Here is a 24,960-nt window from a genome sequence, read left to right as displayed (position 1 = left end):
CACAGCACTGCTTGGGACAAGGCAGCCATCTTCACGAGGACAAAGGAGCATTACTCAGGGTTTGTTTGTCACGGCCATGCAGCCTAACCTATCCTGACTAAACTCAGCTCCGCCCATTCTCATCTTTTCCCATACCACACTGTAACATCTTATTTACTACTGTCACATGAATATTCCTAAGAAATAGCCCTGATTACAAAACATCTACTAACTGATCACTAACTGTGGATGACTTGATGTAATTCTGATAACAAATCTTTATAGATAAGGAAATTGAGGTCAAGAGAAATTAAGCAACCCGCCCAAGTTTTCAGAGCCAGTAAGGAACAAAGTCACAATTCAAACCCAGTCTAAGCTCATAACCACTATTCTCCCCAAAATTTTGCAGGGGCTCTAAATACCGACTCATTTATCCTTTGTGCCTGGATGTTAAAGTCCTTAGGGCAGGAATTATTCCTTACTTACCTCCATACTGTAAGTGTTCAACAAATAGGTGTTGAATTTTACTGAATGCACTATTTGTCTTAGGCTTCTTGTAAAAACAACCTAAAGAACTTGTGCATGGGTCAAAGAAGGCAGAAGCACTGAGATCGAATGAGCGACATGACTCATAACTGCTCATAGCCATTCTTTGGGAAAGGTGGGAACGGCCATGTAGGAATCATACTTTAGCTCTCCCTCCAGGCTTTTCCAGTGGTTCCTATTCTTTCCTACTACAGGAAGGGATAAACACCCTTCATATATTTCCTCTCACCCCCAACTGCAAGGAAAACAGTAACACTAATTAGTTGTAACAGGGTGTTCATTTCACACAGTTCTCAGCAGGTTGCCCCGCTGTTCTTTGAAATGGTCTGGAAACAGCCTTGATTTTAAACATCTGAAGATAATTGAACCAAAGTTGCACCCAGAACCCTGAGTGACACGCTTTTTACTCTCTCCCTCACTAACAAGAAATGTTTGCTGCCATTTCTTATTTACTCAACACATTGAAAGCCTCCAGCACTGATGACTTGCACCCCATGATCCTAAAAGAATAAGTTAAAGTAATGATTGGTAATAAATGGAGGAGCGGGGAAGCCTGAGAGATTAAACAAAACCCTCTGCCTGTTTAAAGGGAAGAAGGAATTGCCCCACAGACCTTTAAACTTAAGTTCTGCTCCTGGAAAAAACAGGGAAGTCAGGGGAGAGCTGAGAAGAACTTATGACAAGATCAATTTGCAAACATTTTTCAATGACAATGATATCACTTAGCAAGGATGGAAACATTTTCTAATATAAATTGTTGGCAAGTGGGTGGAAAAATAGGTTGTCATACTCTGTAAGTGGAAGTGTAAATTGAACAACCCTTTTTAGAGGGGAATTTGGAACATCCATCAAAATTTTAAATGACATAACTTCAACTATACAACTCTACTTCAAGAATTTATTCTATAAATGCTATAACAAGAGTGTGCAAAAGTCATCATGGAGTTTTGTTTTTATAAAAGCAAATGATTGAAAACAACCTAAAGGTCCATTAAAATAAGTTTGATAAAAATTATGATAGATCCACTCAATGGAATACTATAGGCTTTTTAAAAAGTGGCAAGGAGGGAACCTGTAAATATGTGTATTCAACAATGTCCAGTATTAACAGTTCAAAACTAAAGTCACGAAGTCCAAAGTACTATGTGTATTACGCCCCAATTTGTGTTTTAACTTTGAAGTTTGTATATAAACATATATATGTATATGCACATAATGATTCATATACATCATTCATATAATGACTCATATACATGATACAAATATCTGGAATGATGCAAAAGAAACTGGTAATAGTGGTCGATCCTGGAATAATAAACTAGGAGACCAGGGATGGGAGATTACTTTTCACTTTATGCTTTTCAGTGATTATTTTTTGTGCTGTTTGAATAGTTTAATATGTATACAAATTATCTGTGTTTTTAAAAAATTTATAAGTAAAAGAAGAGAATACATAACAACTGTCACAGCCTATTTGAGAATGGAATCTTGCAGGTCAACATGATTGTCCAAGACACAGAGGTGGGCCTGCTACTTTAAGAGGAAACAAAGAATAAAACCTATCTTGTGATGTTGAGGCTTGGATTCAGTCTTTCAGGGAAAACCTATGAACACAAGTAGACATTGATTTAGCAGGTGTAGAAGTAACCAGAGGCCCATCCCCAGAAGGTACATAAGGATCCCTGTCACTCATCAGGGACTTAACAAACAGTGCAGAGCAAGTGCTCCTGGGCCTGCTGGGCAGCAGCTGAGGAAACAGACAGGTAGACATTCGGGGCCCAGAAACATTGGCTCCTCAAAATGAGTGAAGGAAACCTTCCACATCACTACCACCTACCTATAGGCCCAGCCCTCAGCCAGACCCCTACAAAACTAGAAGAAAACTCACAGCACATTCAGAGCCCCTGAGAGTGTAAAACAGTATTCTGCCTGTCCAGCACATCATCTATCCTCCCACCCCATTGCCCAGAGCAAGGAAAGTAGGGCATACTAGAGGTAGGGAGTGGGGGTAGCTGTTAATGGGAAATCAGCAGGTCCATCCCAGAGCTCAGCTCATACCTGGCTGTGATCTTGGACAATTTGTCTTCATTTGTTTTCCCACTTCTAAAATAAAATAACTAGTGGCTCCATTTTGTGGTTTTGAGAAAATCAAACGAGATTATCAACATGATTTCCCATCCCAGGACAGACAGTGCTTTGAGAAAATAAACTGCTATACAAATGTAAAATATTGATAGTATTACACAAGTGATCTTTTCAGTGAAAAGCTAACAATTTGACTAAATTGTCCAGTCAGCTGTTCAGTCAAAACAGTCAACCTGATAGCCCAGCACAAACATAACCCAAAGCTATGATTAATTCATTAATTGCCACACACATTTATTGAGCACATATTGCAAGTCACAGGTGGTGTGAGGACCGGAGACACAGAGATAGAGAAGACAGACTCCTGACCTATAGAAAATGCCAGGTCCAGTCAAGGGGACACGAGAACAAATAATTATTCTCCAGTATCATCACAACAGTATTCTATTAGAGGTACAGGCAAAGTGCCACAGGAGAAAACCAAAAGTGCTGACTCTGTGATACCTACAGTGTCAACCTACAAATCCAGACACACCAAATACCAAGGTATACAGACCAGTAACAATTGCTCACTAACCTGTACATTTATTTATTAAGGAATCTGCAAGTGATTAGTAGTAACTCTTCCTAACAAGATATTAATCAACATATTTGTTTAGTATTGTTTTGATTTAGTCAAGCCTCTCATTGAATAATTTCAAAACTAAAGGACCAAAAATGGCCCCATAATTGGTGGTCATGTCAGATTTCACAGTAGTAGAAACACTGGGTAAAAATTATAGAAATGACCTGTAAGTAGCAATGTTATTAGGCAATATTTCAATCAAGATGACTTAAAATAATATGTTTACCATCATCAAGCTCAGGTCTTATGTTCTCCATGTGCCTGACAAACATAGCTGTATTTCCTGAAAACAGCAGCTCATCCGCCAATTCAGTGGATCACATCCATCAGTTAAGTGAAGGAGAGGGACAAGTAGATGACAAAACAGAGAAGTTGTTTAAAGCCATGTAGAAAAAAGAAAACGTTAACCAAATGTTTCACTTTTAAACTTGTGTTTTATTCAACTTGTTTCATTCAGGTCTACATATCATTCTAAGAGTTGCAAATGTTGGGCAGAGCTCCCTGAGTTAACCTGCATAAAATTAAATTTAATCTAATTTAATTCACTTCCAGAATGGTATTCTGTTGCCAATGTTAAAACCCTGAAGGAGTTTCATTTTCCATGACCTCTATAAAATAACAAGTTGTATTTGCCACAACCACAAAAACATCCTTAGCCTCATTTGCCTAGGGAGCCTGTAATCGGATGTTACTTACTGCCCCACATTATTTCAATAGTTACAAGTCATTCCTATTAAAACAAAAAGTAATTTTGTGACCTTGCTACAATAATGAATGTTCTCAGTTATGACATTTAGGTGCTGGCAGAACTGTTAAAATAGTTTTAAAAATACAGGTTCCAGAGCACTCTTATCATATGCCAAACATGCACTAACTGGTCCCTTGTCTTCTAGGCAGTCCTAAGGAAAAGACAGTGTTATAGAACAGTGGTTTCCAAACCTGGCTGACCATCAAAATCATCTGAGGATTTTCTACAACACAGACTTCACTCCTTTCTCCCTGTCCAGAGCACCTGAAAGGAGTCTTCGGGTTGGGGCCCCAGAATCTATCCTGGTAACGTACTCCTCAGGTTCATTGGGCAGTCAGCCTAGTATAGAACCTTGTTTGGTGTACGGCGTCCTTAAAAGAATCAAGTAGGCAAATAAGGTGAGAAAAGTTGGTTGCAAGGAGGGCTTAATAGTTTCTGAACAAATCAAGGAAATTTGAGTGTGGACTGACTAAGATGATATCAAGGAAATGATATTAACAATGTTGTGTGATGATGGCATTGTATTTAGGTCAGAAAATGACCCTTTTTTGAGGTCTACGCAAGTGCTCAAGTGCTTAGTGGTGAAATGACATCAAGTCCGAGATTTGCTTTAAAATGCTCCAGCAAAAAAGAAAAAAGAGAGATGCGGGACAAGTGCAACAAAAATATTGATGGCACCAAAGGTAGATGATGGGTTCATGAGGCTTCATGGTACTGTCATGTTGAGAAGTTTTCATAATAAAATGTTTTTTAATTGTCTGAAAAAGAACAATAATAATAATCAAAGCCCATCTCTGCCATACAAGGCTATTTCCCACTATCTCCAAAAGACAGCTGCATGGCATGCTGCATTCTCCCTCATTCACATGGAGAAACAAGGATGCAGAGAGGGTTGACAGCCATCTCTATTGCCAGTTGCCTGCTACTAGTAGGTACCTGACATTTTCCCCTTGTAGGAGCCTTTCCATTCAATATTCTACTCTGCAGGTGGAATTAGGGCCCCTTCCCTAGCCATAACTTAAGCAACTTTTTAGAAGTTGATCTTTGTAAAGGATTTTGAATTTTTCTTTAAAAAATTTCCTGAAACTAGAAACTTTTATTTTCAATTAGATATGCACTGAATCTGTGAGCTTGGCAATGCAGGAGGTGAAATCCAAGTCAATGAGTACACAAAATGATCCATTTTCAAGCTCCAACAAAAATACAGAATCTGTTACAGAAAGACATGACTTACGTTTAGCAAATTTAGGAAAATCTGGCATTACCAAGGGGATAGGAATTTGTCTTCATTTTATCAATGGATTTCTTTTTTGTCCCACATAGCATTTCAGTCTAGAACACCTAAAAACAACAAACACCCTTTGTACACTGAAAAGTAAGTTTATCATCCAAAAATTCTATGTACAATTTGGTGAAAATTCACACGATCCAAAAAGTGAGGTGTCACAGCTCCTAACTGTAAGTCCCACTGGTTAAAATTAGGTATAAATTTATTTACAGGGACTACTCAGACATCATAAGAGTTGGTGCTGATAATATTTTACACTGGTAGGAAACAGGCTGTTTTGTTGATGCTGCCAGATGAAAAAGGAAAGACCCAGAAGCTCTTAGCATGGAAACTAGTTTGAGGGGCTGGTGGTTCTGGTTTGGGCTTCCAAAAAATGGTGTTGGTGCCACACTCCCTATCTAAAGAGAAGCATGTGACGTGGATGGTGGATTACAATCTGCAGTGAGTCCAGCCCCTGAGCCAGCTTCCCTATTTGCCCAGACCCCCTTCCAGATAAAGACACCAGGCCTCAAACTCAATCTTAAGTACCAGGTGCCCCAAGATTTTTTGAAAAGTATAAATGTGGGTGGGATTAGAATGTCAGTTTTTGGGTTTCCCTAAGACAGAATGGCCCAGATGTCACAATCACTACATCACCTAGCATGGGCTGTTAACAAGATTGGGGTTCAAGAGAAGCTGTCTTGCAAGTCATGAAAGGCAACTGGCACAGTGGTTGGAACATCTCTTTCCCCAGAGGATCTGCACCAAGTTCCTTAGCATCCTGGACAAATGTACTTATTCCCTGTACTAGTGCAGCTCAGAGGAGAGGCCTCTCCCAGTATCCTGCTGCTCAAGATCCTCCCATCTTCTCCTTCACTCAATAGGGCCCACATCTTTGAGAAACAGAAAAGAAGGGAGCTCAACCTGTGTGATTATTATAGGGGCCACAAGGCGGTGACCTTCTGGGGTTACTATCTGTGGTTACTGATCCTGACTTTCTGGACCATGAGAGATCTTAAGGGAAGCCTATCATTTAGTTAAGGATGAGGATGCCGATGAATGAATAATGAACTTTTAAACCTCACATGGGCAATATATACTCTTTGGGATGCACTTCAGCATCTGAAGAACCTGGTTGTCCTTCGAAGGAGTGCAAATGGGATACTTCAAGACCTACAACCAGATCTTGGCGAGTTGTCATGTGTCCCCTCCTAGGTTTGAGTTCCCAAGTCACACTCCCTTTCTAAAGAGGATTCAGAATAAGCACTGTGTTGGAATAGCGGACTCACAAAAGACACCAGGACATTGAAGAATTCCTAGAGTCTGTTGTTTATTAAAATTTAGGGCCATGAGCTCATCTTGAGGAAGTATCCTCATGATTCAGGATAAAGATATTCAACTAGAGAAAAACAGACTCAGAGTCACCTGCTTGTTTACATATAAAGTGCAGAGAAGCTTTCTTTTCCCACAACTTGGAGCTCAAGGCATCAATTCACCCCAGGTCTGTCAGCCTCCATGTAAGTTTGTCTCCACTCTGCTGTGTTTAGAATTTAACAATGGCTAGGAAGCCACCAGCCCTGCAGAACTCGTAATGATACTAGGTTGGTCCCAGCAATCAGCCATCACAGTGGGCATGGTAGCTGAGAGCCCAAACAAAGACAAGTTTGGAGTACCTTTTCCTGTAAGTCAAGTCTTAAGACGTAAGACAAAAGGTAATAGCAAAGTGAGGCTGTTTTTCTCCTTGACGATCTGCGTCAGACCCAGAACAGTACTAAGGATTTTATATGTAACTTGACAGGTACCAAAGTAATTTGTAATTTTATATGTAATTTCACAGATACACAAAGTACCTGGCACTTCATGTATATCTGTCCCTGACTCTTTTATGACTGTGCTAGTTCCGAAATGCATTCTCACAGAGCTGCCTCACATCCCTCTGCCCTCCATCTTGCTCAAAGATTACCTTGTGGTTCAGAGGGTTTTCCCCTTTTTCTCCTGACAACTTGCCTTCTCCCCCATCGTAGGGCTGAGCCCTGAGCTGGGACCTCCTGTCAGTTCACTTACGTATTCCCACTGCTCATGGGAAGGAACAGCCAGAAGAATTTCTATCATTCTGCTTCAGTTTAACCCAACTCCACTCTACTTTCTCAGGCAAACTCATGCAATCTGTCTTTCATTTAGATATTTTTGCACTTCTTTTTAACACTGGGGATTTTCAGATTGCTTTTTATTCTATTTCTTTTTCTCCCTTGCTGAGCAGAAAACAGAGGCTGCCATGGACATAAGGCCTGAAACAAACAGGGTAAGATGGGGCAGAGTTATTCCTACAAACTAATCATGCTTCTAAATGCTAATGCCTCATCAGGAGAGAGCTCTGAAACAGACTCTACGTAGAGAGCATTCAGCAATTTCTAAGTACAAAAATGCCTTGTTAGTAATACAATTAGATATCCTTTCCTTCTAACTGAAATCCAGTGGTCTCCATTAGAGACAGAGACTCGAGAACATAGAGATATCAACTGACACATCCAAGATCACACCTAGAGGCAACTGGCAAATACCTCATGCTGGGCCTCCAGGACCAGCTTGAAGCCAAATCATCTGTAAAGTGGCTGTAGTGGTTACAAAACCCATCACTAAAGTTTGACAACTACCAATTCAGTTTAACAAATGTTCACGGAGAGCTAACAGGATTCAAAGACGAGTAAGACACAGTACTCTCCAGGGTTTTCTGGTCTAGTTGGCTTATAAAAAAAATATGCCCTCCAAAAAGTTATTATTCAAGGCAAAATGTGTTGTATCATAAGAAAGGTACAAAGTATTAATTTTTATAGGCTTATGCCTTATCCCTTCTTCTATGACCAATTTAGAAAAGATCAATCAGAAGCACTGTGTGAGTTTATATATGTGTGTACATGTGCACAAAGATGGCCATAGAACAAAGAGACAGCCAAAGTCACTGTCTCTTTGGCTACAGGCAGCAATTGCCCAAGAGTCTAAAGGTGCAAACCTAATAGAACAAAAAGAAGATAATAGATGTATATCCTGCTAAGGAAAGAAAGGACTAAAGTCAAATTACTGGCCTGCTGGTAATGCAAAGCCCTCAGGGATTCTATGAAGCCTAAGACAGAAGGGGAGCCTTGCTCAGAAATGGTCTAATCAGATTACTTGGGGAAGACGTACTCTCAGGATGAGCTTTCTAAGGGGGGACCCCTGTATTTTTACCATCTTGGCTACACCTTTGAGAGTTGCAGATTACCTAGCTGAGACTCCCTTGTGACTATAAAATCACAGAAGCACACTGGCACCTTTCTGAAAGGAAACCATAGAGAGATCCCTAAAAGAGGAGCTCCCTATAGCAGATTCCAAGTGAAGATAAAGTTGGTGGCATCCAAGAACTTTCTTCCATTATGGCAATACCCAAGCTCTGTGTGAGCTCTGCATGGACATGTATAGCTTTCTTCTGAAGTGATCATATGTTTGAATCTGCACATCATGTCAATTACCATTTAAATCAAATTGCCTTTTTTCAACTTGGAATATTTCTGTCATATTAGGTGCTTACTATGGGTCTTGAAAGCAGGATAAACTTTCTTCAGAAGGAATTTTAGGGGAAGAGGAGGAGGAAAGTGCTCCAGACAGAAAGCAGAGCAAGAGCAACTGCATGGAGGATGATTAAAAAAAAAGTCAGCTGCATGCAAAGGAAATGAAAACAGGATCTCGAAAAGATATCTGCACACCCATGTTCATTGCAGCATTATTCACAATAGCTAAGATATGAAAACAACCTAAGTGTCTGTCAACAGATGAATGGATAAAGAAGGAATATTATTCAGCCATGACAAAGAAGGAAATCCTACCATTTGCCACAACATGGATGGATCTTGAGGGAATTATGCTAATGAAATAAGTCAGACAGAGAAAGACAAATGCTGTATGATCTCACTTATATGTGGAATCTAAAAAAGTCAAACTCATAGAAACAGGGTAGAATGGTGGTTACCAGGGCCTGAGGGGTAGGGGAACTGGGGAGATGTTGGTCAAAGGGTACAAACTTGCAGTTAGAAGATGAATAAGTTCTGGAGATCTAATGCACAGCATTGTGCTTATAGTCAACAATACTGTATTATATACTTTAAAGTTGCTAAGAGACGGGCCAGCCCTGTGGCTTGGTGGTTAAGTCCGCGCGCTGCGATGCTGGCGGCCCGGGTTCGGATCCCGGGTGCGCATCGAGGCACCACTTCTCTGTCCATCCTGAGGCCGAGTCCCACATACAGCAACTAGAAGGGTGTGCAGCTATGACATACAACTATCTACTGGGGCTTTGGGGGCAAAAAATAAAATAAATAAAATCTTAAAAAAAAAAAAAAGTTGCTAAGAGACTAGATCTTAAATGTTCTCACCACAAAAGGTGGTAATCATATTGCAACACATAAATGTATCAAATCAACACATCATATACCTTACACTTACACAATGTATATGTCAATTATATGTCAATTTAAAAAAAAGATCAGCCTGTGTGAAAGGATGTGCTCTAAATGGGGCAGCAATGGAGATAAGCTAAGAAGGGTAGTTTACGACAATCCAGTGTCTGACACTCACCAAAAGTTTTCTCATAAGAACTCTGAAGAGTTTCCGAATTTTCTCAATTTTCCAAAAAGTATAATTATGAGCAAATTAGATGATAATATTGAGCCCGTTCTACGTGTCTGGCACTGTGCCAAGCACTTTGCATTTGTTATCTCACTTAATTCTCACAACAGCCCTGCAGCAGGTATTATTACCCTCATTTTATACGTACGCAACCGAGTTAAGTCACTTGCCCAAGGTCATACCGCCAGAACCATGTACCAGACCCCGCACTCTTCTCTGCTGTGTGATGCTGCCTCCATGGCCCCCATCTGTTGTCTTCGTTTCCCACACCAGCCAACTTCTTCTGCTTCTAAGGGTATGAAGGACCGTCTGCTTTCGATAACATTTCATACTCATTTCCCAACAGAGGCCATCCAATGCAATACAGGGTTGGTACTCAGCTGACAAGATGATGGACGAAAAAAACCCTCAAACTCAGGAGAGATGCTGGGTGAAAACTTTTCAAAAGTCTACCTACACACATGCCCAAAAATTGCCCTTGCAATAAAGCCAGATCTGTCATTCTCAACACTCACCAGCAGTGAACCACACAGCTGTGGAGGCCTAACAATTTGAGCAGGAAAAACAGACAGGCAAAGAAAAAGAAGAATGTAGTCAAGCCCCAAGGAAAAAATGTTAACATCCGGAACCAATTCACCCACGCAGGCTGGGGAACCGTTACACCAGCTCTCCAAAACACCCCTCAACGCCCCCCAGCCCTCCCCTACACACACACACACTCACTCACACACACACACACTCACCAGGGCTTGGTTTACTATTTGCTCACCCCTACAGCAGTCAAACTGTCCTGTGTCTGTAGGAAGAGCCTCCTGCAGTACCTACCACCCAGTCAGAATATCACAGAGATGCCTTAAATCTCTGTGATGTCACAGTCTAATCTGGGTAATGCACAGTTGCACCAGATGGGATCTAACGTTCCCAGGATTAATGCTGGTCATGCAACTAGTGCTCTGATTGCTGGAGGAAAAATGAAATCGCCAAGGCCTGGCTGGTTTCATATCTTGCAAAATCTACATTTCTAATTGGACAGATCTCATGGGTGAGATCCAGTAAATCGCCCAAGATTGCAGCATTCATCTCATCCTCTGCCACACTCTATATTTCAAGAGTTTGGCTCCATATGGGTTCCTTGGGAAAGGAAACGGGCCCAGAGATTCATATGCTTCTATTGCTGCAAGAGCACATCAAATCCCAGCAGTCGCCGCCTGCACAGAGTGGGGTGGGCAATAAGAGAAAGCAAAGCTTTAAAACAGAGATGGACTTTACCTCTTTCTCTTTTTAGCTTCTAAAAGCCACTTTTCTATCACTGGACACGGCAGATAGGAATATGATAGACCTTAAGGTTAAAGAGCCAAGAAACACATTAATACTACAAGTCTACACGCTGAAATCAAGGAGTGTAGTTTTTCTTCAAATCCCTGTTGGAGACATCAGACTTCCTAAGAGAGGAAGGTTACTTGGAGTGGAAAGAAAAGTGATGGAAAGACAGTGAACAGGTGGACCCCAAAACCCTGAAACTCATTGTTAAGTTCCCTGAAACTCCCTGCTGGGATCACATCCACTTAGAAGAGTTAAGGAGCACTGGGTGTAAGTGTTTATCGGGATGAGAGATTTCTGCAAATAACTGATCCCATACCAAACAAGGCTTCTCTAAATAGAGCTGTTACAAAGTAAATGAATCCGAGCAGTCACTCAGAGGTTAAAGTTAAAGCCGCGACTCTGAGAGCGAGTGTACTTGCTGTGGGTCCTCAAGGCGGTTTCCTAATCCCCGGGCATTAAAAAGAAGCCACTGTGGAAATCAGAATCTCTTCCTTTGTAAATTCAATCCATGGCAAAGGGATTTCAGCTGTGATTGCTGAGTTTGAAAAAATCAACAGTACTTAGAAATGCACGAATTGCTCGTCACTGCAACTGATACGTTTCTAAGCTGTTCCATTTTGAATCAATTACCAATAAGATTCCATCCATCCCGTTGTGAATGAAGAAGGGAATGGGTAAAACAGAGCAGTTAAAGTTTCCCCTGAAATTCACTGCATGAGGGGATTTAGGATGAGGAGGTTTTAGATCAAATTCAATATGTAGCCACCACATTTCAGACACTGAGATTTCTGTGCATTAAAGTCAAAGAAAAGCAAGCCATGTTGGGAAGGCTGCACAGCCCCATTCCAAAGATCATAGCTTAGAAACTCAACCCTGTATCACCGTCACACAGAGGCCTCTACCAGCAGGTATAGAGAAGTCACCTTAGGACCAGAGGGACTAATAACAAGAAGAAAGGAAGACAGAGATCCAGAAACTGTAAACGAGCTCTCTCTCATTTATGATTTAATAATTTCTGTTTTGGGGGGCAGCAAGCCTAAATTTCCATCTACAAAAGCTTGACGTTCTCCCTAGAGCACTGAGGAGTCACCTACAGGGGGAGGCAATACAGTCTAGCGGTTAGGCACATTGACTCTGGAGCCACACAGGGCTGGGTTTAAATTCTGGCCGGGTCACTTAAAGTGGACTGGAGCTGTGTGACCGTGGGCAAGTTATTTAATCTCTTTGAGCCTCAACTTCCTCATCTGTAAAATTGGGAAACAATTACCTCCCTTTGAGGACTGTTGAGCGTTTGCAATGAGAGAATGCAAATAAAACCATCAACATGGTCCCTGCTACAAGGTGTGCCTTCAATCCATGAAGGCTCTTATTGGTTAGCGTTGAGCACACTCTGAGATACGATGATGTTTGTAAGATTGGGGAAGTATAGAAACATCTGTCTTGGAGATAAAACGTGAGGCAGAGAGTCTGTTTGGAAGACTGAGACCTGAATTCCAGCCTGGGCAGAGCAGCTCCCTCCTCCTCTGGATGGTCAGCAGGGCCTGAGCCCTGCTGATGAAGGCGCTGGGCTCCTTGAAGGAGGGTTTGGGAGACATTCTTTCCCTGTTTCTCTTCCCCTGGGAATGCACCTTCTCCCTCTGCTGCCAGGAATCAATATAAACAAAGTCTGAGGTACAACTAGTTTTTTTAAAAAAAATAGTAAATGATCAAATCCAGGCTTCTGTTTTCTGGAAGGAAGAAAACTGCAAAACTGTGCAACCAGATGTGAGTTCTAGCACAATGGCTGGAGCTTCTGCTGTTTCCCCAAAAAGACTTCTCAGTCTCTTCTTCCCTGACAGTCAGCTTAGTTATAGGTTTTCCTTTAATTTAGTCTCTTTAGTCTTTTTTTTTTTAACTCAGTCAAGCAACACGCATAAATCCTTTACTGCAGCCTTAACTAATTGATGCAACTGGCCCATTTTGCCCAAAAAACTCTGGGGGCTATCAGAATACAGGCTTTAGACAGAACCTTATGAAAATGAATCTTCCTTATTTCCTATACGATAAAACTTGACCTTTTGGGATTTCTGGGCTCCAGGTAGAAATATCAGAAACTAACCAAAGAGAAACATGTTGTGTTATTCCACTTCCCTGCAGCCAGAAAGGCTCCTCTGTCCTCTGCCAGAGCCGAGTCCTTGGGGACTTGGTAAAGCTGAGGCTCCCCAGCCCCACCCTCTGCCCACCCCCTCTTACCAGCGCATGCCAGCCAGCTGATCCTCACCCTAGGAAGCCCTCTCTCCCTCCCTCAGATACTCACTCAGGTGCTGGCTTTTAGCCTCAGTGGAAACCTGAATAGCAACAGCTCTCAAAGTTCTATTTGGCTTGATTAGCCACTCAGATTCTGGCCTCTGTTTCTAACCGTGGACTAGACACCAAGTGGGGATGCCACTCCAAGTTCCAAACAACCCATTTAAAGCCAAAGCCTGGAGGAGAGGGGTGGTGGCTGCTATAGATTACAATTTGCAACAACTTTTTATCCAAGCTGGTCACAGATGTGGGTGATCCCTATCAGTTCAATTGATCGGAATAATAGACACTGTGCTAAATCTTTCGTTCCTTTATGTGCACTATCTCATTTAATCCTCACGACCGCCTTTTGATGACCACATTTATTATTACAAGTTCAAAGATCCAGAAACTGGGGTCAGGAGAGATGAAGTAACTTGCCCAAGGTCATACAACTAGCAAGTGTTGGAACCAGGGCTCAGAAACAAGCAGTCTAACCCCAGTAACCTGAGCTTTTGACAACTATACTGTAACATTCATTCATCGCACCAAATAGAAATGATAATAAGAGTAACTCTCTCATAACAGTGTTTTGGAGAATTTGTTCCAAATGCTGAACAACGAAATTGTTATATATTATTATTTGGAATATATACCATTAGCAAAGTGGCTGGCACATAGTGTTCAATAAACGTTATTTGTTATCATGGTTCTTCCTGTGTTATTATCATTATATTTTTATTATTTATTAAGTGCTCTGTGCCAGTCACTTGTGCTAGGCTCTGGAGATACAAAAGCAATGAAGACAAGGTCCCTGCCCTACAGCAGGTTATAGGGCAGCAGTGAGAGAGGATGACCAGTAAATCCCCAAGCTCCTTGATGACAGAAGTCTGCATAGAGGCTGGGGCTACAGAGAACGGGGGCATCAAATGAGGTTGGGGAGCTGTCACCGGGGTTTGAAGCCCAACTGTAGAAACCTGTAAGGAAATAAAGTCCCACAAGATAGAAACATGAGAAACCCTCCTAGGTGTGTGCTGGGCCCAGTTTTTCATCTGACCCTGCCCTCAAGTTCAGCAGCTATGAATAGAGGTCTTGAATGCTAAGCTGTCTTCTGATCTATCTTGTTGACAAGCGTTTTGCCTGTTACTAAGTCATCCTTTTAGTATTCTCACATCTCTGCCAGATCAAGATCTCGGCTTAGCAGACTAGACATGGAAAATAGTTACTAGTGCTTTCCATCAGGCTTAAATAGTAATGAGGGGCAACTGATTTTTTTTTGGGGGGGGGACGGGTCCACGAATTCAGTTTACTAGTGATGAAGTTGCTCTTCTCATTTTTCAAATCCATATAGCTTTTCCAGCTATTTCGGAGAATGGCACAAAAACTGTTCAAAGTATAAATAACTTACATTTCCTTTAAATTCACTAATGCCACAGTATTTTTTGGCAGGAGGGTCCTGGGCGTTCACACAAGCAACAATAGGTTACATCAAATACAAAGGACTAGAAATCACTGATCTGGGACTTCTGAGCATGTGATATTAATCTAAAAACTTTTCAAGAGCTTTATGGAAGCTCTTAATTCTAGCTGTAAAAATCTTTTTGGGGGATGGGGGAAGCTTGTGTTGCTATTACTATTACTTTCTAAAACTGAAGTAAAAATTCCCTCGTTCCAACAAGGAAAGGGATGGCCAAGGTGCATTAGGGGAAAATATTAATATAAAAAAACAATGTTAACAGGATCACAGAACCTTACAGCTAAAGGGGCCTCGAGCGTCATTTGAGCCTCTCTCCCTCATTTCACAAACCGGGAACTGAGGCCTCATCAGTGGACATGAAACAACTTTAAAACACTTTTTTCAACATTTATATATCTGCCTTTAAAACAAATATCTCTGGTTCCAACACTAATGACAAAGCTAGCACTAGAACCTAGGTCTAATTTAAGCTAGCCTAGCCCTCTTCTAGAATATGAGGGCCTGTGGTGAAAGCTTTGTAGTACAGTGAAGACTCACAAATATCTACATAAGCAATTAAGGTTTCTGAAATGTTTTACAATTCAGTATTCCTCTGCAAGCTTCTTATATGATTAATTTTCTAACTAAACCCTTTTTTTCTAAATTGTGCACAGGTATATAGCCCCTCCCCAGCAGGAAAAAAATAAAGAAATCAAATTATTAGGCTTCTGAATTGAGGAAGCTTTGTCCAACCCAGGGAAAGCATTGCAGTGTTCACAATCACTTATTGGCACAAATGCCTGCCCCTCTCCGCTGTGAAAATCAATTATTTTTCAGGAGCAAGAATGCAAGCCCTGAACCATCAAGTCACCTGGCCCCTAGGTTATGATTCTGGGCCCTGGGCCTGGTGTGATTGACGCTTTGCAGCGGGGATGCCTGAGACAGGACTTTCCTCTCAGCTGACCACAAGCTCTAGAAGGGAGGCCATTCTCTTCAGCTTCTTACAGACCGTAGTCACTTTTGTGTGTGTGTGGGTGTGGGTGGGTGTGTGTGGGTGTGTGTGTGACGAAGATCAGCCCTGAGCTAACATCCGTGCTAATCCTCCTCTTTTTGCTGAGGAAGACCGGCTCTGAGCTAACATCTATTGCCAATCCTCCTCCTTTTATTTCCCCAAAGCCCCAGTAGATAGTTGTATGTCATAGTTGCTCATCCTTCTAGTTGCTGTATGTGGGATGCTGCCTCAGCATGGCCGGAGAAGCTGTATGACAGTGCGCGCCCCGGATCTGAACTCAGGCCGCCAGTAGCGCAGGGGGCACACTCAACAGCCAAGCCACGGGCGGCCCCGTAGTCACTTCTTAAAGACCAGTACAGTAGTAATTTCCCAATCTACTTGAAGTTGGGTGGTTTCTTTTATTTTATTTTTAGGAAAAGAATTACTTCATTGTTTTTAATCTCCAGGAACAGTGTGGAGGACAATTGTTTGCTGTCCCTTTGTCTCGGTGGGCAATGCCCGATTGGGGTGGGGGGTCATCTCTGCCACGCCACAGAGGCACCCGGGGATCCTCTGCGTCTCCAACCCACGGAACGACTTTTCTTTTTCACAGACTGACTATGATATTTACTGACCCTAGAATTACCCATTTGGAAATGGTTAGGGATTGAAAGTTCTTCAGGCCGAGGGATTCTTGGTTTCTAATTGCTAATGTTTGAAGTCAGTTTGATTCCTTGGAAATTTGTTCAGCCTGATGAAAGCAAAAGCTCCAACTCCCCTTGGGGTGCGAGGTGTAAGATCCTTGGGTTCCGTTTGTTTTTTTGGGGTTTTTTCCTGATTTTCTTTGGGCGGGGCGGGATCTTTTACCAAGGCCTTCGCGATCACCCCCGCGTCCCCGCACTGCTCCAGGATGTAATTATTGCTGACAAGGGCCCGACCATCCCTCAGGATTCCGCACTGCCTGGTTCCAAAGGCCTCGCGGCACCCCGGGCGGACGCGCAACCGCCGGCCGGCCCGGGCCCCGAGCGCGAGAGCAGGAGCCAGGGCCGCGCGCCCCGAGGCCGCGCCGCCTGACCGCCCGCCGCGCCCGCCCCGCGGCGCCGCCGAGGCCCGGCCGGGAGCCGAGAGTGGGCAGACGCGGCCGCGGCCCAAGTCGCCGACTTGTGAAGGTCACCCGAGCTGCCCTGTTTACCCAGGGCTGGTTTCTCGGGAAGAGATGCAATCCCAACCCCTTCCTCGGAGAAACGTCATCCGACATTTTTAGGGGAGAAGAAAAAAACGGGCGTTTTCAACGCGTGTGTAGGAGGTTGGGGGAGGGGAACAGGATGTCGGGGGAGGGGAAGTGAGCGGGGAGGGGGAAGTGAGGGGGGTTAACTGCTTTCCGAGCCCCTGTCTGGGGCTGTGACAATACACTGGGCTGTGGGACAGTACAGAGAAGGCAGCGGGTGTTGGGAGTGAGAACTAGGCGCTAAAACTGAACTCGAATGATCCCTCTCAAGGGAACTCGACTGTTATCTGTAGTATTTCGGTTTTCAAAAGAAGGCTATATTAGGATGTTACTTGTGCAATCCATACTTAGGGGTTCTTTTCTTTTTTGTTGTTGTTTTTATTCCTCTAAAGTGTATGGCAATTTGGAAACAGCTCATTTGAGCCTGGGCAACTATGTTGAAGAAAATACAAGAGGATAAATAGGGAGAAGATTTTTGCATGTATTTCCTATGTTCTTAAGAAATTTTCCCAAAATCACAATGTTTCTCTCGTTATTTCTATTAACCGTTATTATTATCCAGATTTCTCTCAGTGATTTCGTTAACTCTGCGTGGAAGAACATGAAATGACTCTTCAGAATACAAGGCAGCATTCTGCCCATCCAAAATGAAGATGGCATTATTCACTAAATTAAATGCCAAATTTAGGTAGAAAAATTTCCACTCTCCCTGTTCTTTTAACATCTGTACAGTCTCATTTTCTGGTGTTTTCTCTTAGACTTTGGTCAAAATTTCAATTAATTAAAGTTAAATGAGAACATCAATACCCAGAAGTTTCAAATCTGGGGTTCTCTTGAATTGTCAAATGATACTTAGAGATAACAAAATTTCTGGCCCCCCAAATTTTAGGGGTTCTCAATTTGTTAAATTGGCTCCACAAAAAAAGGCAGTTTATTTTCTCTGAAATATTATCTATGTCCCATTTAGCACTGTGGTGTTCACACACAAATTTGTGTATAAACACATACACTTGTATATATACTTTTTAATACACTTTATACACTTAGGTATAAAGGACAAAGCTGAACACTGGCTGATAAAAGAGTACAGAATGGACAGTATCGATTGCAAGGCCTATTTTCACTTCTGCTATCAAAATCTCACCATCGGTTTGCAGTCAGCAAGATGTCCCGCCTCAAAGTGAAGCCATTAATGGCACTGAATAAATGCTGATTTGTCATCACCAGTTGCTTGGGTTCCCCACCTCTTCCCATTTCACCTCCAGTCCTCCCCACTGAGTCTCATTTTCCACCTTGACACTTAGAGCAAGGGCCTCACCTAAATTAACTAATGATTATCCTTGCCCAAAGAAGTGTAAACAGACCCTAATTTATAAATTTGCTAATTGCTGTTGCCAGTGCAGACCCCTGAATATCTCAGTCATGGGCAAATAAAATTCAAAGCTCACTGGAAACCAGAAAAAGTAAAGCAAAAATAAACCACATAGATGAAAGAAAGAAGGGGAAAAGATTCCACATTCCACCAGTTCCCTACTTTTCCCTGTGGAAAAGTATCCCTAAAGGTCAAAACTAGAAAACCACTTAAGTATTCTTTCCTGCTGAACTACTTTATCTCTTGGGAGTCAAAAAGCAATAACCAGCTACACCCCCAAAATAATCCTTGGATGGATTTCCGCATTTCCAGGAAGGAAAGTGAAATGCCAATCTGCTCTTTATCCTTGTGGAATTTGCACAGTTCAGCCTCCCTCTTTTTTTTTTTTTTAATCTACAGTCACCTAGAGAAGGAACTTGCACATTTAAGAAGTAATCATTTTTCTCCTGGGTGTGAGAAATAAACTTCTATCAGAGTCCATAATCAGGATCTCAAAAAAGTGCTCTCATCTTATTAATATTATATTTTTGGCAATAGAGAGAATGATTGTGACTGACCTGAAATATTTCATTCTTTAATACTAGCAAAGCCCTTGGAAAAGCTTGAACAAAATGTTTCTGTCTTCTAAGTCAAAACATATTTGTCTCTCTCTCCTTGTGGCCCTATATGAAGGATTAATGATAAGGGACTTGCTTCACTTAAACGCATGTCCACACACGCAAATTTATTTATACAAATAAATGGGGGAACACGAACCACCAATGGCCAATCATTTTAGTTTTGGCTCCCAGGTTAGGCATTTCATATCGTTCTTCACTCGAACCTCACACGCCGGGTGTATTAATTAAAGAGATTTTAAACTAATTTTCCTTAATAATTAAAAGATGTTTATGATACCATTTGAAGTAACTGGTATGGGGGCGGGGTGGGGGGGATACAGGAAAATGGCAGCGGGTATGTGTCAATATAATTTCGGTCCGAACTCCACCGTTAAAAATTAAATTCCCCCTTCCCCTGCGTGAACGTCATCCTGTGAACTCCTTTCTGGGAGTTTTACCTGTAAAATCAGGAAACCCAAAGTGGCCAGCTCTGAACCCAAATTAAGTATTCAATAAGAAATAGCGTTGGCTGGGTCGTGGAAGACGGGAATTCAGAATCGCGGCACCCCTAGACCGTGAGCTGATCCGTCTAGAAAGCCTTCGCCGCTCATTAGCCTTGTGCTCCCGGGACTGGTCTCTGAGGGGCAGAGAAGGGCAGCGGAGCCGGGCGAGAGGTCGCCCTGCACCGTAGAGCCGCGAAGTGAGAGACCATTCCCCACACGCTCGCTTGTTACCCCCGTGCCTTCCACACGCCTCACACGGGCTTCTGAAGCGCGCGGGCGGGGTGGGGTGGAGATCTGCGGAGGTGTAAACCACAGCACACTCTGATCTTCCTTCCATCACAGTCCAAACTCTGGGCATTACGGTTTTCCCACTCCCTGTCCTCCCCATGCCCTCTAGCAGTTTGCTCCATCTATGAGATGGGGTATGTTAGAATTATTTCCTTCTTCCTAGTGGCTTCTTTGGTGCCATGGCGCCAGGGCCAAAGAACGTCTCCATAACCCTCCCCACCACCCGGGAGCCATTGCTGTGCGCTCCCAGCCCGGCGCATCCAGAAGGCGTGTGATTTAGCCACCTTCCGACCTGTGCCAGAAAAGGGCGTTTGGCGGTCATCCTAGAGCGACCAACCATCCTCATCGGCCTATGACGAATTCAGATCTTGCCTACCCCCTCACTCCCCTTCACACAGTCACTCACCAAAGGGGCAGCCACCGCGGAAGGCCGTTTTGACCTGGCAAGCGAGAGCACGCCCAGCAGGCCCCACACTTGGCTCGTCTGCGGGGCCCAGGCCCGCCACTCTCGAGGCCTGCACTGGGGTAGCGGTGCACGCACCACCAAGGAACCTGAGTTCCTCGCCGGGGACTCTACCCGAGGTATACACCTTGGCGTCCTGCCCAGTGCGCCGCACAGTCTTGCCCTGCGGTCCAAGCCCCGGCCTGCGCCCTGGCTGGTGGTTGCTCCGCACAAGCACATTCGCTCCACTGGCTTCAAACTCATCACTTTTTCTCCGTTACTTAAACGTCAGTGAGGAGTCACTCCTCCGTTTTGACCCTATGTTTCCCTATTGGGGATTAGGGGTGGATAGAGTGGTGATGTCAGGATTAAAATCTTGGAGTTTTACTCAGCAAACAAGCCGTAAACTTGCAGATTAATTCGCGTGACCAGTTGATCTCAATAATTCGAAAGAAGAAAGTGCCCTCGGGCACAGCGCAGGTTTTTCCTGTCTCATTTCACCAGGGGTGCGCAGTCCGCTGCACAGGAGAATGCGAGGGCCTGACGCGTGTGCGCGGAGTGCCGAGCTGCTCGCGTGTTTTGGGGTGTGCCTGCCTTGTGTGCCCACCCGCATGCGCCACCACCTCCTTAGGCTCCGGAACGCGGCGGCTGCAAGGCTCGGGCACGCGGGCTCTGGAGGAGGAAATCCCTCCGCAGACGGTTTGAATTATTTCGCTCCGCAGGAGACTGGGCCTCGGCAGCGCTTGGCTGCGGAGTTGGGCGGGAAAGGCGCAAACCCGAGCTGGGGAAGCCGGTTGGAGCCCCGGGGCTGGGGTACGAGCGCAGATGGCGCCGCCGCGTGCCTGAAATATACTTCCAAGGCCGCAGCCGGAGCAGCTGTTCTGGGCGATCCTGGCTCGAAAGTTTCCTCTGCTGCTGCTGGGTGAGAGGCGGAGGCGAGCAGGCCCGAGAGCCAGGCTCCTCGGAGATGGGTTTTGAGCCCCTCCCCAGCCCGCGGCGGCTGAGTTCTGGCGGCTTCTCTGAAAGACGCGGCGTGCAGACCCGGTGTAATAATAAGGGCATCTCACAGGCCCTTCTCCAAGGCCCTATGGGCCTCAGGTTTTTCGGGACCACCAGGCTCGGTGGAAATTTTTGAAATACATACTGTGTGTCCTCAGATGTGTGAGGGCCTACAGCGCACAGGCCGGGCGGGTCCCCCGCTGCCGCAGGTCGGCGCCCCAGGTTGTGGGCCCTCGGCGCCAACTAAAGCCAGCTCTATCCGGACGCGGAAAGAAAAACGGGCTGTGAAAGAGCAAAAGGCCACGTCTTTTAATAAAAGTTAAACATTAAAATCTGACCCTCGGGTTGTCTGAGGATCCCGGGATTTTGAGGCTCGGACAGGGGGGATTGAAAAGGGTGGCACTGATCAGAGAGGGGATGGTGAGAGTGATAAATACAGTCGCTCCAGGCGGGTGTCCTGTGTGTGTGCGCGTGTTTGTGTTTAATCCTTCCCCAGCCCCGTGGCAGTTTTGTTTTTCTTGTTGATTTTTCCTGTTCTTGACTTCTCATCGGCCTCGGGCGGGCGAGCCACGCAGCGGATCCAGCCCCCTCTGGGTCCTAACCCGGAGAAAAGAGTTTGAACAGAACTGTGAGGCCCAGCAGGGCAGAAACACTGCCCTGGACACAATAGCGTCACCTGCGCCCCCTTTCCCACCTCCACTACCATACGCACACCTTTAAATGTGGCCCTGTGTGTGTCCATTAGGGCGCTGTATAATAGGAAAAAAGAAAGAAAAGCCTACAGGGAGATCCCAAGCCCTGACCGTGCCTTCCGCTGCCATCGGGTCCCAGATCCCGTAGCTCCGCCTCCTCCGTTGCCCGGATTGCAGAGTCTCCATGCCCCCGGGCTCTTTTTCTGAAAGGTCTTTTCTCATCCTACGTCCGGTTCCGTAAGAAAGCCTTGGCCACTGCGGGAGGCCTCCAACTTAGATGCCCTCGGCCCGCGACACGGCCAGGCCCGGCTGGTAGCCCCGCTCCCTAGAAGGCCCGCGAGTGCTCCTGGCTTCGGCTTTTTCCTCCTCCCGGACCTTTGCCCCACAAACATATTTCGTTTTCTCTAATCCAAACGCCCATCTTTTTCTTAAAAAAAAAAAAAAAGTGATAGAGGTAATGGGAATGGGTCAATTGAACTCTCTTACGTCAAGTTCTATGGTAGGTCCTCACCCTCTATCCCCATCCCGCGGGAGCGAAGGAACAGCATTCTGGACACCAGGTCCTCGCGTTTATGTCCCTAGATTGGTCTCTCCTTGCCCCAACCCCTCACTTTTCTCTCCTTGCTTATCGCTGAGAAAAACAGCGGAATGAGAAAACTGTGTGCGAGCTGGGTCTCTGATTATGACCGCGCGTGTTAGTCTTTTTGAACATGCGACCTTAGACCTGTCCCAGGCGATCGGGGCCCCTCACCAGAGAAAAGTACCCGCGGAGAGGGTGTCTGCCGCTCGCAGTTAAATAACTTCTGCCTTTTTCACCGTTGGGAAAATAACCTCCCAAATCGTGAGTTGTCACAGGCCTGAAAGAACTTCCACTAAACTGTGTGAAGGCCGAGGCAAGATTTTGACAACGAAAAAAGCGGTGAGGAAATAGCGTCTGGCCAGAGATGGGAAACACACATTAGCCACGCGTTCTTTTCTGGATTGCCCACACAGGGGTCCTCATGGACACGCACCCGCACCCAAGTACAGGGAAAGACTTGAGCGGACGAAATAAATCTCCTTTTAATTTTCTTTTCATCGACTAATAAAAATAATTCCCCAGCACTAAATCCAAATACCGTAACGGGCCACAAGAACACGGAGAATGCATAAAACTCTGTCTCTGCAGGTCACCCGCTAATCGCGTTATTATTAGCCTCAGGAGCATGGAAAGTGAACTGTCACTGCAGAAAGAGAAAATGTAAGCGACAGCTGTCCCTCCTTGGTTGGCCAGCTTTCCAGCCCCCAAGCTTCTCGGCCCCAAGCACGGTCCCTAAGCTTCTGGGCCCGCGGCTGCCCCCATCCCTTTGCGGGCGGCACGCTGACCTGGGTCTATTCCCCAGCCCTAGCTGGTCAGCAGGAGCACCTCCAGAAGGTTTTACAAGTTCTGGCTGAAAAGTTTCTGAAGCCGCTAAACCAAGCTGGGAGCGGTGTGTGTGTGTGTGCGCGCGCGCGCGCGCCCCTGCGTTCGAGCGCGCGAGATTCTTCCGACAACAGCTGTTCCCCCTGGCTGTTTTGCACAGTCGAAATCTTGGCACTTAAAGCAAAACGTTGTTGTTCCCCCCACCTCCTACGGTTCTGTTAAAATACAGACATCGACATCCGCCCTGTGTTTTACGTGTTGTGTGCATATAATAAGCATAGTCTCGAGACACAAATTAATCGCACCGCTCGCTCCAAATACACAGAGATGTGGGCCCTGAAAAGTAACCTAGGGCGCAGGGTAAGGGTCTAACATACATTCCTCTTTCAATAAACGCCAATGAAGTAGAAATATAATTACTCCCCCCGTCTCCGGGAATAGGGAAAACACAATTTGAGTCCCGGAAATGTCGGTGGGAGAAGGTCGAGGACAGGGATTGAAGGCTAAAAGGGACAAACTGGGCATTACCCGAGACTCGGGTGTCGTGTCTGAGAACTCCGTGCCAGTTTTCCGGAGCTCTCAGAAGCCAGTCCCAGACCCTCTCCGTTCCGGCCACTGCCTTCGATCCGCGCCCCTCCTAACTCCAGGGGCCTGCAGCCGCTCAGCTGCGGGCACCACGAACACTGCGTTCTGCTCCAGAAGAGAAGGGGATGCGAGCAAGGAAGGCTCCTTGCTTAAGACTGGAGACGAAAATGCAAGCTCAGGCCAGTTCCCCCAAATTGGTTCCAGCGAATTTGGGGAAGGCTCAAGGCATTTGCGCGAAGAAAAAGAAACCCGCGTTGGAGCAAGGCAGGGCGTCAGCGGCCAGGGCCTTCCTCCTCACTGCTCCGCCCGCCGGCTGGCCGCCCGGCGTCCCCTCTCCGCCCGCCTCCCTCGGTCTGGCCCTACGCACTCACCGGGGTGAGGCTCCAGGCCGTGTGCGGCCGAGTCCTCGGTGTCTCCGAGTGGGCCCGCGGGGCTCAGCGCCTCCATGGACAGGTCCAGCCCCTTCTCCTCCCAGTCTCGCAGTTTCCGCTTTTTATTTGAGCCGATCAAGGCTTCAACGGAGAAGGCATGTGCTCGCGAGCTCAGGGCGACTGCAGATCTTCTCCTTTCACTCATCTTAGCCGCCCGCACCCTAGCTCCCGCTCGCCCCCGCTACTGAGGGAGCAGCTCGCGCCCTCACGCTCCGAACGCCCGCCGGGCCGAGCCCGGGAGAGGCGGCGGCGCGGCGGCCGAGACTGAGGCGGCGGCTCCGCGGGTCCTCGGCACCCTCCCCCTGCGCCCTCCCCCGCCTTCTGCTGCAGCTCGGACCGGCGCCCCTAGCTGCCCCAGCCGCTAGGAACGAGCGCCCGGAGCGCCGCCCGCTCGCTGCATGAGCGCCCGAGTCCTGCTTCCCACCCACCCGGGCAGGCGCTCACAGGCTGTGCAGACTGGACTTCATCTTTTTTTTAT

The 24,960-nt window shown here is 45.4% G+C and overlaps 1 protein-coding gene across 1 annotated transcript in view; it reads right to left on the bottom strand.

The window, feature by feature from the left end:
* TBX15 (T-box transcription factor 15) overlaps positions 1-24,627 on the bottom strand; it is a 99,396-nt gene extending 74,769 nt beyond the window's left edge. The window contains exon 1 of the mRNA XM_004420601.3: positions 24,423-24,627. Within this exon, the coding sequence (XP_004420658.1) occupies positions 24,423-24,627 (205 nt within the window). The remainder of the gene's footprint in view (positions 1-24,422) is intronic.
* Between the last annotated feature and the right edge of the window lie 333 nt (positions 24,628-24,960).

This window comes from Ceratotherium simum, chromosome 2 (assembly GCF_057802395.1).
Source record: "Ceratotherium simum simum isolate JZ-2026a chromosome 2, ASM5780239v1, whole genome shotgun sequence".
Lineage (NCBI taxonomy): Eukaryota > Metazoa > Chordata > Mammalia > Perissodactyla > Rhinocerotidae > Ceratotherium > Ceratotherium simum.
Note: the sequence above shows the minus strand (reverse complement) of the source record. Positions and strands in the feature narration are given on the sequence as shown.